At 30.9% G+C, this 14475-nt stretch overlaps 1 protein-coding gene across 2 annotated transcripts in view; it reads left to right on the forward strand.

Annotated features, from left to right (window-relative positions):
- The window catches only part of LOC142323990 (rab5 GDP/GTP exchange factor-like), an 80488-nt gene that overhangs the window by 24178 nt on the left and 41835 nt on the right, over positions 1-14475 (forward strand). For both annotated transcript variants that reach the window (XR_012756191.1, XM_075364465.1), the window contains exons 6-9: positions 4275-4531; positions 6821-6952; positions 8414-8524; positions 13393-13524. Coding sequence is in view for 1 of the 2 variants with exons in the window: in XM_075364465.1 (XP_075220580.1) it covers positions 4275-4531; positions 6821-6952; positions 8414-8524; positions 13393-13524 (632 nt within the window). In the remaining variant the exon portion in view is untranslated. The remainder of the gene's footprint in view (positions 1-4274; positions 4532-6820; positions 6953-8413; positions 8525-13392; positions 13525-14475) is intronic.

Below are 14475 nucleotides of genomic sequence, written 5' to 3' on the forward strand. Positions count from 1 at the left end.
ACTTGGGTGCACCATTACACCCCAGAATCAAAACAGGCAAGTATGGAGTAATGAAATATGGGAGAAACTGCATCCATTAAAGCCAAAACTCTACAATCAGCTGGATCTACTGTGGCTCTGGCCACAGTATTTTTTTGTTTCAAAGGAGTTTTGCATGTTGATTTTCTTCATGAATGTCATATAGTGAATGCTGCATGCTACTGCTAACTTTTAGACAAAGCAAAATTCTCATATTGTCAAAAAAAAATGACAACTTCCAATCTGAGACATCATTCTGCATCGCAACAATGCTTGGCTCCAGACCACAGCTCAAGTTCAAGAAAAAATTGCATCCTTATTCTGGACTACACTGAAGCATTCTCCATACAGTCTGGACTTATTGCCCTGCGATTATCATTTGTTTGGACCACTAAAAGAAGCACTTGTAGGACAGAAATTTGAAGACGCTGCTGTTGAAGCATTCATGTGCAATTGGTTGATGTCACACCCACCTTCATTTTACGATAGTGAGATCAAAAAGTTACTTATCCATTGGGAAAAATATGTTTCCAAAAGAGGAAGTTATATAGAAAAATAATATTGTATGTTTTTTTATTATCCTTCAATAAATTATAAAACAAAAATTCCGATTTATATTTGATTTACCCTCGCAACATCCTAAAAATTTAAAGGTTTGAAGCGAAGGAAAAACCCAATGGCCAAAACCGTTTACAGTAAACTAGTACCCATACAATCATTGAAGTTAAAAATGTTGGATATAATTGTTTTATATAGATGCTGTTGGAATCATGGTTAATTGTCGATAGAAGCCAATATTGTTTAAATATGGTACCTAAAAAATGTCTGGGTAAAGTAAGTGATCTGAGGCTTATGAACATGTTCTTTAAATTCTGTTGAAGAAGATAGAGTGAAGAAGATATTTTTCAAGCCCAGTGAATGATGACAGTGGTGATGAATTGAAATGAAATTCTGCATCCTCAGAGTGGAGTTGGAGAATAGGGAAGTGTCATAAAGCTCTCAAGATAGACTCCATATCAACAGTATTAATAATATCAGAGGGAAAGTTTTGAGAAAAAAAAAATTCACAAATAGTTACGTATAATTTCAAACAAAGAATCAATTCTAGCAAAATGGAAACAATCTATTATTATTCCGATTCATAAAAAAGAAAGTAAGGCAGATTATAACAATTGCAGAGGTATATCTTTGTTGCCAATGAGTTATAAAATCTTATTTAATATTTTACTTTCAAGATTAGCACCTTTTGTGGATGAAATTATCAAGAATCATCAGTGTGGATTTTGAAGAAATAGATCCATGAAGGAAGGAATCCTCACTATTATACAGTTATTGGAAAAGAAGTAAGTATGAATATAATCAGGAGCTATTTATAGATTTAAAAAAAGCTTACAATTCCATTAGAAGAGATAAGGTGTATGAGATATTAATTCAATTCAATATTCCCAGGAAGTTAGTTAGAATGATAAAAGTTTGTGTGACTGGATCTAAGGATAGAGTTAGTTATTATTTTCAGTGGGTTAAAACAGACACACATTTTCTGCTTTGTTTAATTTTGTGTTAAGAGTATGTCATCAGAAAAATAAACAGGCAGCATGTGAATGGTATCTCTTTTCAAAGAGTTAATGAATTTAAATATCTAGGGATGATTCTAATGAGCCATAATAAATTTGTGAGAAAATATTACATTCTAGTAATATGTGTTTTTATTACATGATTAAGCTATTGAACTACCAGTTATTATCAAAACTGGCTAAAATTAGAATATATAAAACAATAATTTTACTGGTTATATTGAATGTTTTTGAGTTGTGGTCATTGAGGTTATTGGATGAAAGGAAGTTTAAGAGTTTTTGAGAATAAAATTCTGAGAAAAATATTTTGTCCTGTAATTGACAAACCTACTGGCTGGTGAAGGAAGCATTACAGATTTTAGCTGCACAGATTATATTTGAGTTTGGATTAGATACAATGATTAAAAGCTGTTGACTTTGCTGGGCAGGACATGTCACATAACCCATCAGGTTGGTCTAGTGGTGAACGCATCATCACAAATCAGCTTATTTTGAGGTCAAGAGTTCTAACGTCCAAATCCTAGTAAAGGCAGTTACTTTTATTTAAATACTAGATCATGGATTACCAGTGTTCTTTGGTGGTTGGGTTTTAATTAACCACACATCTCAGAAATGGTCGACCTGAGACTGTACAAGACTGCACTTTGTTTACACTCATACATATCATCCTCATTCATCCTTTGAAGTAATACCTGACGGTGGTGCCACATAACTGGGGTATGAAGAGCTGCTGGGGTTTTATTTGGGAGACTCGATGAAATGAGACCTTTGGGTAGATCCAGACAACATTTGGAATAATATTAGTTTTGATCTGGGAGAAGTTGGGTGTAGGAACCCAACACTTTTATTGAGTCAGGTTGACTCAAAAGTGGGAAAAATAGCAAATCTTTGTTAGTACATCTATAAATTTTTGAATTCCTGAAGCATGGAGAAATTAAATAAGTTCAAATTTTCTAAATGTTTTATTCTGAATTGAATAGACAATAAACTTTTTTACTTGTTTTTTTATGGTTTTATTGAAGAAAACTAACAAATGTATAGTATATGGTTCTTTCTCAATAATTTCCAAAAATTCCTGAAATGTTTAAAAACCAGTATCATAAAATGAGTTGAGGTTTTTTCTAGATCCTTTTTTGCGAAGCATAAAGTAAGGGCCATTAGCTTATATTTAAATAATAGCAGGTCTGAACACAGTTTCATGCATGCAGGGCCATCTATTGGCTATTTGCGAAGCCACTGCAGTTGTTATTTTGATTCTGTAGTTGTTTGCCTGCCAGTGAATGCAGATCGCAATGTCTGCGATAATCATTTCTCTTGTGAAGTGCATGCTGTGATTTGATTTTTGTGTGCAAAAGGATCTGCAGCTGCTGAAATTCATTGTGAGTTGTGCCTAGTGTATGGACCTTCAGTAATGAATGAAGGAAAGGTTAGACAATGGTGTGGAGACTTTAAAAATGGCCACGCAAATGTGCATGATGATGAAGAGTGGAGTGGCAGGCCCAGTATTCAGACCGACCCGACGAAATCGTTGAACAAGTGAACTGAAAACTGTGATGTGATCGACAATTTACAATTAGTGCTCTGGCTGATGAATTTCCGCATGTTGGACTTACCTCTACCTACACGATTGTCACAGAAAAGCTTGGATATCACAAATTGTGTGCAAGATGGGTACCGAAAATGCTCGCCAACTAACACAAAGAACAAAGAATGTGCAGTGGACGAGTGTTTTTTGACTGCTATTGACAAGATGGAGATGATTTGTTTTTCCACATTGTTACAGGCAATGAGACATGGATATCCTACACCAACGCGGAATTGAAACAACAGTGTGTGCAGTGGTACCCTTCAAGTTTCCCAAAACCGAAAAAGTTGAAGCAATCTCTGTACTTGAGTCGAAAATTGTTGGCGACTGTTTTTTTTTTTTTGGATGAAAAGGGCATCATTTTGTGTACTCACAAAAACTGAGACACTCACCAAACTGAGACATGCAATCCAGAATCGACTACTTCCTCTTCTTGCATTTGAAAAAGTAGCTTAGTGGACAATGGTTTGAAAACGACAAGGTACTCAAGACTGCTGTTGTCAACTGGTTCAATTCCCAGGCAGTGAACTTGTATGCAGATGGGTTAAAGAAACTCTTGCAGCGTTACGAAAAGTGCTTAGAACTGAATGGCGATTATGTGGAAAAGTGAAGTAGATAAGTAGTAAACTAAAACTGTAACTAAAAACCTCTTCTCACGAGTTAATTTTTTTTAATGATCAAATGGCCCTACTTTATGAATATACCTCGTATAAGGAAACAAAAATAGTCGAATAGTGATTACTAGAAACAAATACTTACATTAGAATTCCTATTTTCAAGAACATCTCACCAATCATATTAATTACTATATATACTTTAAAACAATAGTTTATGTTAGTGAATAAAATAATAGAATAATGATATCCATAAAACTTATCAGGCTAAAAACAGGAGTAGTCAAAACTGAAATTAACATAAAACTGTTGTAGAACTGCAACACAAGGAAAAATCTCCTTGAAAGATAATCAATTCACTATATATTGAGAGCAACATTACCATTCAAAGTATTAAACATTCTTTTTATACAAGTAATTTCATTTTAAATGTTTAAATAAAATAAAATAATTTTAATTAAGATTACTTTAATTTTTTTTCAGAATTACTTGGTATGGATTCTGCTAAAGCGCCTCAAGATAAATTAACTTGTGTTGTTCGTTGTTGTCGTAATATATTTACCCTATTACAACGTTGTGTTGGTGGACCAGCAAGTGCTGATGAGTTTTTGCCAGCTCTAATATTTGTAGTTTTGAAAGCAAACCCTGCTAGACTTAAAAGTAATATTAATTATATTACTCGATTCTGTAACGCTAGTAGATTAATGTCTGGAGAAGGTGGATATTGTTTTACTAATCTGGTATGATTTTTTATTTAATCTTCCTTATTCTGTAATTTTATGTCTATTTAAGTAAATAAATTAATAAAATAAATCTTTTATTATGATCAGTACATAATAATACATCATATAGATCACATCAGAGTGGGTAGATAGTTACTCCATCCATATAAAAAACCATGTCCCTGGGTTTGGTTGGATGGATTAAAACCACGGTAAAACCTAGATCAGACCACCATTATATAATGCACTATCGATTAAAAAATTGATGTGATTAACTATGATATGTTAACTATTTAAAATATAAACATGTGAATAATATTATTATATTAAATATAAAAAAATAAATATAAGATAAATTGCAATTCAAAAGGTATTAATTGAAATTATTTAATCTTAAGTTGAATGGAGGTGCAAAAATTTAATCAAAAAAGTAATATTGTTTCTGTAAAAGAAAATCTTCCTATAAAATCAATAAATAAACTATGATGCGCAGTTCAAAAGTAAGGGCCGATTGGTAACAAAATGAGAACAGTAAAAAAAATGATAAGTTTATTAATGGTTTTCCAATACTTATATATTTACTTTACTTTTCTACATAATCAGCATTTTATTCTAAACACTTGGTATTATGAAACAAGCTTCTTCAAACCCACTGCATAAAATTCTGCCGCCTGGGATTTTTACCACTTTTGTACCTAGATTTTCAACTCTTCACTTTCCTCAAATCATCGAGATGCAAGCCAGTTTTTGGTGTTTGGATGGGATGGTAGTTACTGGGTATAAGATCAGGACTGTAAGGGGATGATCAAAAAACTCCCATCTGAATTTTTGAATTGTTTCTGTTGTGCATGTATCCATGTGGTGGATGTGCGTTGTCATGAGGAAGAACAATTCCTGATCTCTCACCATTTTGTATCATCAGTTTGGCATGACACAGTTTAGAAAGTTTTTCATAATATACTTGTGATGGATGGATGTTCCAGGTTCCACTACACCCTTTTTGTCCCAGAATACAGTTGCCATGATTTTCCTTCAAGACTGGGCTTGTTTGAATTTTTTTGGTTTAGGTGAACCGGAATGATGCCACTGCATGGATTGTTGTTTCATCTCAGCACTGACATATGACATCCATGTTTTGTCACCAGTGATGATACAGGAAAAAAATTTGTCACCGTCATTGTTGGAATGTTAAGAAAAACACATGCAGATATCAATCTTTGTTCTTTGTGAGCACTTGTTAACATTTTCGGCACCCATCTTGCATACAGTTTACAATAGCCTGGAATGTCAGTCTTGATTCTGAGTAATGTCTGAAAATTGGAAATTGTAGAGAAAGATTGCTAATTGTAAAGGAATGATTTTCTCTCACCTTTGTATTCAGATGTTCAGTGAGATCATCAGTACAGACACTACGCCTGCCGCTTTTCTGTTTGTCTTGAACATTTGAACAGCCTTCCTTAAACTCACAACACCATTGCTTCACTTTTCCTTCACTCATTGCAGTAGGCTCATATGTTTCACACAATTGATGGTGAGTTTCATCAGCATTATGTCCTCTTGTGTTTAGAAAATTGAACTTGTTTTCAAATCAATGTTCACTGACAGCAGTGTGGCAGTTACGTGCCCAACAGGTCACTTAAAACTAATGTGGATGCACGAACCATTCAGTATCATCAATCACTATTTATAACTAATTAGCCCTTACTTTTAAACTGTTCCTTGTATTTTTTAAACGGTTAATAATTTATTAAAACTGGCAACGGAAGAAAAATATGCCCCTTTCTTGAAGAATTTTCAGCTTTAAATTTCACTTTAATTACAGTGCATGGAGATCAGTAGTACTTGGAACAGCTCTAAGGAATGATTGGCTTTGATCAGAAAGCTGGTAGTATGAAAATCATTACTTTCTTGTAGAAACAGAAATTAAAACCATACAAATGTTTAATGTTTACAGTTTTTATTTTTCAGTACCATTTGGAGTTTTTTTTTCTGAAAAATAATCATACAGTGTAAAACTATTTTATGAAAATGGAGAATTAGAGGAAGGATAGGTGTTTCCAGTGTAGTCTTTACACACTTAAGTCATCTGTTGCTTTCTAAGAAAGAAAAATTTACAAATTGTATGAGGAAGGTGTAAATATAGCCACTTCAGAAAGCAGTACAGTATGTGCAGCATAGTTAGCTAGCTTTGTTAACATTTAAAACCTGAAAGTTATAACAATAGCTATCATGTTATATTGATAAGTATTTGTAAAAGTGTAATTATAAATTATTTATGTAAGACAGAAACTTTATGTTTTGTTTTAGTGTTGTGCTGTATCTTTTATTGAGAATTTGGTTGCTGATAGTCTAAATATGCCAGAAGATGAATTTGATCATTATATGTCTGGAGAGGTTGTATCTAGTAGTACCTGGGAATCTGCACTTATTATGTGTGAGGTAAATTAGATTTAATAATTACTTCTGTGATTTGTGAAACCTAATTTTCTTATTTTGTCTTTATGATCTTTCATTAATAGCTTAGTGTAGGGACTGTTGTAAAGGAAACAAGAGTGTTACAATTGTGTAGCAGTACTTTTTAGACAAACTTGTCACACAGATCACAAGTTTTATCCTCTAATCTCAAAATATTTTAGAAAAAAAGTAGTTAATCATTTAGTTTTATTCTACAATTCTTCGTTTTTAGTTAATGTGTTTGTTTTAATCTTTGCCTGTTGTTTTCAGTGCTAACTCTCCATTTGTTATTCTTTCCTTCCAACTGATCTTTAACATTCTTCTAAGTATTTGATTTCTTTTATCTACTCACTGTCTGTCTATGTTTTTGTACCATAAATATTACAGACATAGCAGTTTGAGATCCTTCCAGTTTATTACTTAATTATTCTGGCTTATTGCTTCTGTTTAAACTGTGTCTTTCAAAACTTTTTGCCAGTCTACTTTTTCAAATTTTTCCCAGATAGTAAAACAGACTTACATATTCCTTTGCCTATACTGTTTTTTTTTTGTCCGCTCCTCAAGCATCTAATTGTGTCTTGCATCCTTAAAAACTGAACTCTTTTTAAAAGAGAACTAATCTTCTCCTCCGCTTTCTCTTCTATTCTGCTCAACAGAAGCCTTTCTAACTTCATAACATGAGATTAAAACTATTTTTAATAGTTTTCATTTTTCCCCTCCCTGCAAAATTTTAGTTGTTTTTTTTGTTTTGAATTTTTATAGCTTTGATTTGTGTGTATTTATTTTTTTGCTGCATTCTTTTTGTGTCTTACTTATTCTTTCTATACTATTATAAATCTATATACTTGTACTCTATATAGGAGTGCCTACGTGGTGGTCAGTTACAAAAAGTTTGATTATAAGTACAAATTTGAGAGGACGTATTAATTCTGATTGGAACAAAATTTGTATGTTCCTTGTTGCAAATTCTTCAGAAAAATATTTATACTTCATTAAATTAACATGTTAAGATAAATATCTTAACTACATTGATTTCTTGACAAAACAGTTTCTCACAATCCAGAAATGTCTTTATAAAAAAAAATCATTTTTTGCTGTTACAAGTTGTTAATAAGTTACTCAAGTTTTTCAAATATAAATTTGAAAGAAGAACATTGGGGAAATTTAGTTTGTGCAGTAATTTTGCGAATGTTGGGTGACCTTTTAATAAATTTTACTTCATTACAAATAGAGAATTTATTCCTTTCCACTAAAGAAAAAAAAAATTATAACTTTCATGACAAGTTTGAATAACTAAATTGTATTTTTAACTTTAACATTCAAATTGAACTTTCTATTTACTATTATTATTATCATCATCATCGTAAGATTAAGATTACAGATATTTCTTGTAAGCAAACCTTATCTTTGTAGTTTCATTAAGTAATATTTTTTAATTTGTTTTAGGGTATGCATCTTATGAATGAAAATATGGTTATTTTTGCTGATCTTAGAAATAATTATGATTCAATATTAAAAGAAGTTGATGGTTTAAAAGAAGAAATGTTGGATTTCAAGGTAGAATATGAGTCCATAAAGTCTTCTAATTTTATCCTTAAGAATCAATTTTTTTTTCTTTTAAAAATTAATTTATATATGTTTATTATAAAAAAATTGTTGAATTTTATGCAATGTTAAGTTATTTTAGAATTCTTAAAGTAACAATTGATTAATGCCATGAGTTACACAGGGCCTGACTGCTGGTGCATGGCTTGTTTGAACCAGTTTCAGACAAACGTTATTTATTTTTACAATAAACAAAATAATTTAAAAATTATAATATGTAACACTATATTAGGAACAGATAAAGTAGTAATTGAGACCAAAAAACACAAATTAGAACAATTTAACTTTTATACAAAAAATGTTTATAAATAGAATGAACCTTTCTATAAATTAAAAATTAAGGCCTTGTAGCACAGTTGTTAAGACCAGTCATTGTGTATAGCATAGAAATTATAAATGTAACTGGAATAGAAAATTTACTCAAGATAGAAAGAAAAATTTTAAAAAGGATTTGCGGTCTAAGAAGAACTCAAAAAGGCCACAGGTTGAGGTCAAATAAAGAGTTGTACGATAAAATTGAAAACCTGGAAGTAACAATAATAAACTATGACTAAATTTATATGGACACATGGTCTGAATGAACCAATCAAGGCTAAACAAACAATTTTCAATAAACTGTGGAACTACAATGCAGTCAATGTAAGGTGACTATGTTAAACAGATGAAAGAAGACCTCAAAAAGTTCAACATTACAGAAAATCAAAAAGAATACAGAAAGAAAACTTTTGAATTAAAGGTTCCTGTAGGTGAAAAGAAAAACTCAACAGAGGAGAATAGATGTAAGAAAGAAGAGCTAAATAGCCTGAAAGAATGAAGAACTTGTGGAAGGAAATTGAAGAAACTACATGAAGTTATATTTGATGGTCCTTGAAGGCTTGTCAACCAAGAAAAAATGAATGTATAAAAAATATTTTTGTAAATGAAAATAAGTAAATAAAAGTAGCCTTTACGTTATTTGAAACTTTCTACATACTCAAAACAACTGTTCTTCATTAGTAGAAATTGGAAGTATAACTGTGTTGCTTTATTATGTTAATATGTTGTGTTCTTTTTTGTTTTCGTCCAACTTGTTGCATTGAAATATCCCAAAATATAGATATGACACTAGTCTGCATCTCCTTTTTGAAAATTATTCTTATGCTTCATTTGTATTAAAAATTGATGAAACAAAGTAAAATATTTTTCTACTAAAATGTAAAATTTGGTAATAAAATGTGCCAGAATAGAGTAGCTTCAAATCAGAAGACTGTCTTATGAAGAAACTGTTCATTTAAATCAAGACTGACATAAAATTGCATAATATTGATGCAGGATATTGAACAGTTCACCTGCCTTAAACCTTTATTTTTTTCAGTAGTAATAATTGAAGCCCAAACCTTATTTCTTTTATAAACTCAACTATGTGGTTTTTCTTATTTCTTGAAACATTGCTTTTTTCTCAATGAAAAAAGCACCAATTATGAGTTAACACTTTTTTCTTCTCTATTCCCAAACATTACATTCCATTACATCAACTTTACATGATTAATGCAATTTTTATTGCTGACTGCACTTTTAGAAAAGTATAGTACTTTAAAAAGACTTTACTTCGAAAAGTAATAGTGTACTTTACTTTCAAAAGTACAGTATTACTTTTGTCACATGTTGGGAGTGGGAGGGTGAAAAAATACCATTAATTTGAATTGGGGTTGTCTTGTGTGTGTATGTGTGTGCACACGCACACGCATGTGTATATATGTGGGGCTATGTATAAACTTTTGTGACTCAAAAATTTCTAAAACTGTAGATCAGTTTCATTGAAATTTAAATGCTGTATCTGAAGTTGTGCTTGTGAAAATATGATGAAGATTGTTTGAATTGTTTTTGAGTTACACTCAATTTAAGGTCAAAAAGAAATTTGAGGTTATGCTGAATGTGCGCTGGTGAATTTTTTATACATACTTATGCAGGTGTTGCAGTGGTGAATGAGTCGAAACTTTGTGCTTGTATATAGGGTTGGTTGTTGAGACATATGTAGTGCATTGTACTCTGATAATCGGTGCTTTCTGAGTGTGAAAAAGTGAGGGTGTTAGAAACAAAAAGTCTGTCGTATGCAGAACTTTGCAAGTTATTGTGATATATATTTCACTTCAAATAAGTTAAAATTTGAATGAAAAACATTCTATACTTTAGAAAATGTTTCTTTTTACCACAGGAATTAGTGAAATACTGTTAAGACAAATTCAGTTAAATAATTAAATAAGATATTATTAGAATACTAAGATTATAACTTAACCACTTATTAGTGAGGATGGAATTAAATCAAACTGGTCCTCATTCATAGCTTTTACTTTATTATGATAGATATTGATAGTAAGTAAAGAAATAAAAAGTAGCCACTCATTTCCTGGTGCCCATACATATCCTTATACATGCACTCATTTGTACATTTTCTAATACTAACAGTATACAGATTTACATTATTCTTGCATATAATCTGTTTATTTTTGAAAAAAATATAAGGAAATGTATACATTATTTAAATAAAAGTATGTTTATTATGAGAAGTTATCCAAAAGTTTTAGAAATTTGTATTACACATGCAAATGCACATTAGTACAACTAAACACCATTTTAGTAGCATAATGCATCCTTTGTTTGTGAATCAATATGTGTAGCAGCTTCAATCTAAGCAGATGTTTTTGTTGTCAACGGACAGTTTTATATTGCCACATTTGCTTATGATTGTGATTTTGCAGACTGATTTGAGAGAACAGTGCATCTGTATCAAGTTCTGTTTTAAACTTTATAATACAGTTACAAAAACCTGCAAATTGTTAGTGAGATGAGGAATTTTGCAACTGAAGATTGATGGTAAAGATGCTGAAGGTCTGACACAAATGTATGGCCGGTTTAGATGTTTTAAAGATGACAACATCTGTTGTGATGATTGTTAACATTCTGGATGACCTTCTTCCAGCATTACACCAGAAAGTGTCATTGCTGTATGGAATGCGATTGTGGAATCATAGACAGACAATCAGTGGCTTCTGTAACATTGTGGAATTAGCTACAGAGTTTGTGTCACAAGTGCTATTTGTCAAATAGAAAAAGGATCACATAATTTTCTGCAGTAGACTTAAGTAGTAACTGCTTCGAACTGAACCAGGTTTCTAAAGTCATCACAGGAGAGGACAGTGGGATTTATGGGTGTAACCATGAAAGCAAGCAGCAATCATTTCAGTTGGAAAGTCCATATTCACTTCTGTCAAAGAAAGACAATCAAGTTGAAAGTAACATCAAAGCCTTATTGATTTTTCTTTAATATGGATGTTCTCTAATCCCCTAGAAGTTCATTCCTTTTGGTCAGACAATTAATGAAAAATCTAACATGCTGTCCTAAGTTGTGTAGAAGGATATTAGAAGGAAATGCTCAAAGAAGTAGTACAGGAGAGGTAACTGGATCCTTCACTAAGACAGTGCAAGGCCATGTACTGTTTTCATTGTCCAACAGTTATTGATGAAAAACAACGTAATGGTCATTTGTCATCTGTCGTATTTGTTCAATTTGGCTTTTTGGGATTATTTCTTTCTCTTCAAGTCAAAGGGGCAAAGATTTGGCATGATAAAGTAGATTCAAATGGATTTTCAAATGTTGAATATATTTACCAAAACAGACTCTTGATGCATTCTGTCCATTTCCCCTTGTGGGACAGTGTCTGAGCTCCTACTGGGACTACTACTTTGAATATGATGGTGGCAAATAAGATTCAGGTGTAATGTGATGGTATTCAGTGTTATATTTTGGAAACTTTTGTGAAGTACTTTGTATATCAAACTTTATTTTCATCTCATGTTACCAAATTGGTGCTTTTACTTTTTACTTAAAAGGTTTTTTAGTCTTTGAAAACTATTTGAACATCATATATTCTGCATCCTAACAATGATGTATGTTAATTGATGTAATTAGCATGATTTGTGAACTACACTATTCTTATTATTACTTGAAAATAAATTAATTGTCTTTATTAATGTACATTATTCTTATGTTTGTTTTTTACTTCATTGTACGAAGTAAAAGAATTATTGTGTTTGCGAAAAATTTTGGTTTTTAGATTACAATGGAAGTATCCATTTTGACCATCCCTGAATCCGTTTACCTTTGATTAGTTTCAGTGTGATGTATGTACATATGTATCTTGCATAACTCAAAAAAAATTAGCCATAGGATGTTGAAATTTTGGATTTAGGACTCTTGTAACAACTAGTTGTGCACCTCGCCTTTTGATTGCAATCGACTGGACCAAAAGTATCCAAAAAAGCCCAAAATCAAAAGATTTGGATTTTGGACTTTTTCTTAACTGTAGTAAGTAATAAGCCCTCACTGAGAGCTTTTCAATGATGTATCATAAGTGGTACTTATTTTCATTGGTTCCTGACTTACAGCCAAATCAAATTTTAATTAATGAAATATATGTAATTGATGATTTCATCAATTACCTTATATAAATAAATATATTACAAGGGGAAGGCACATCGGTTCGAATCTGACTTCATCTCAATTTTTTTTAACTTTTTTTTTTATTTAAATATGTTGATTTATTAATAATTATTAACCTCTGATTGTTAAAAAAAATGTACAATAAATAATAATTCAATAATAACAATAAAAAAAAAAATGAAAAAATATCATAAGTTATTAAAGAAATAACATTTTATGTACTTTTCATTAAAAAAAAAAAGTGTATGTATATACTTTAATAGACATACAAGGAAGTCATGTGATGTCCACATCAGATTTTTTTTATACTGTGTGCACTTTTTGTTTGTTGCATAAACAGGATGCTATTTCTAAAAAAGTTGATGGCTTAATAACAGATATGCCATTAGTTATAAAACCAAAGAAAGTACCTACAGATATTGATGCAGAGGATCCACATTGTGCTGATTTACCTCCTCCAATGATACCACAGGTTAAATTTTTTTAAATTTATTTTTAATTAAAAAGATGTGATAATAATTTGTATTATTGTTTAGTTATTTAAATTATACTCACTTGAATTCTTCCTGTCTCTCATGGATTTATATTACTTAAGATTTATTGTTTAATAATAACAGTACATTTATGCATTTAGTAATGTGTAATAATAATAATAATAATGTTTTAGTTTCATTGTGCATGTTATTTACTTCTATTTTGATAGATATACTGATTTTTTAACACATTAAATATGCATCCTTTGTGATTTTTTGGGTTTTATATTAATTTTTATTGTGGTACAGGATTCAGATTTTTTTTATACAGAAATCTGTTTCTTCAATAAAATGTTTGTACTTTCATACATTATGCAGATTATTATATTTTTTTTCATTTATCCTGAGAATTAATTTAAAAATTTTTTATGTATTTTTGTGTTCAAAGATTTAAAGTGAAGGAGAAAAATTGTGATTAAGATACATGAAAAAAGTTAAAAGATTTAAAAATAAAAATCTATATTTTTAAACTTTAATTGGCTTCCTAACCTCCAATTTTGCCTCCAGTTGCCAAGTATTTTTTGGGCTACCTGCACCACTATTTTGCTTGGGAAGAAAATTTGGTTAAAAATGTGCAATAAATAAAAAGGTAGTTTTTCTTTAATTTTTTGAGGAAGAGAGAATTTTGGAGCAATTTTTAAAAAATTGTAATCTAAGCATGTGTGCATGTTTTGAGCTTAATATAAAGTGGGGTTATGTTTGCAAAAATTGATCCAAAGAAACTGTCTACCCCACCCCTTGGAGATATTGACCCCCAAACTTTTACCAACAAATTCTGTTATTTCTGATATTTCAATGAAATATCGAGAAATGCCAAAAAACCCAAACCCCATTTTTTAACTGATTACCATACTTTGCTTCTATCAGCATAGCTCTAGAGCTATGTTGCC

The sequence above is a fragment of the Lycorma delicatula genome, chromosome 4 (genome assembly GCF_047948215.1).
Source record: "Lycorma delicatula isolate Av1 chromosome 4, ASM4794821v1, whole genome shotgun sequence".
Taxonomy (NCBI): domain Eukaryota; kingdom Metazoa; phylum Arthropoda; class Insecta; order Hemiptera; family Fulgoridae; genus Lycorma; species Lycorma delicatula.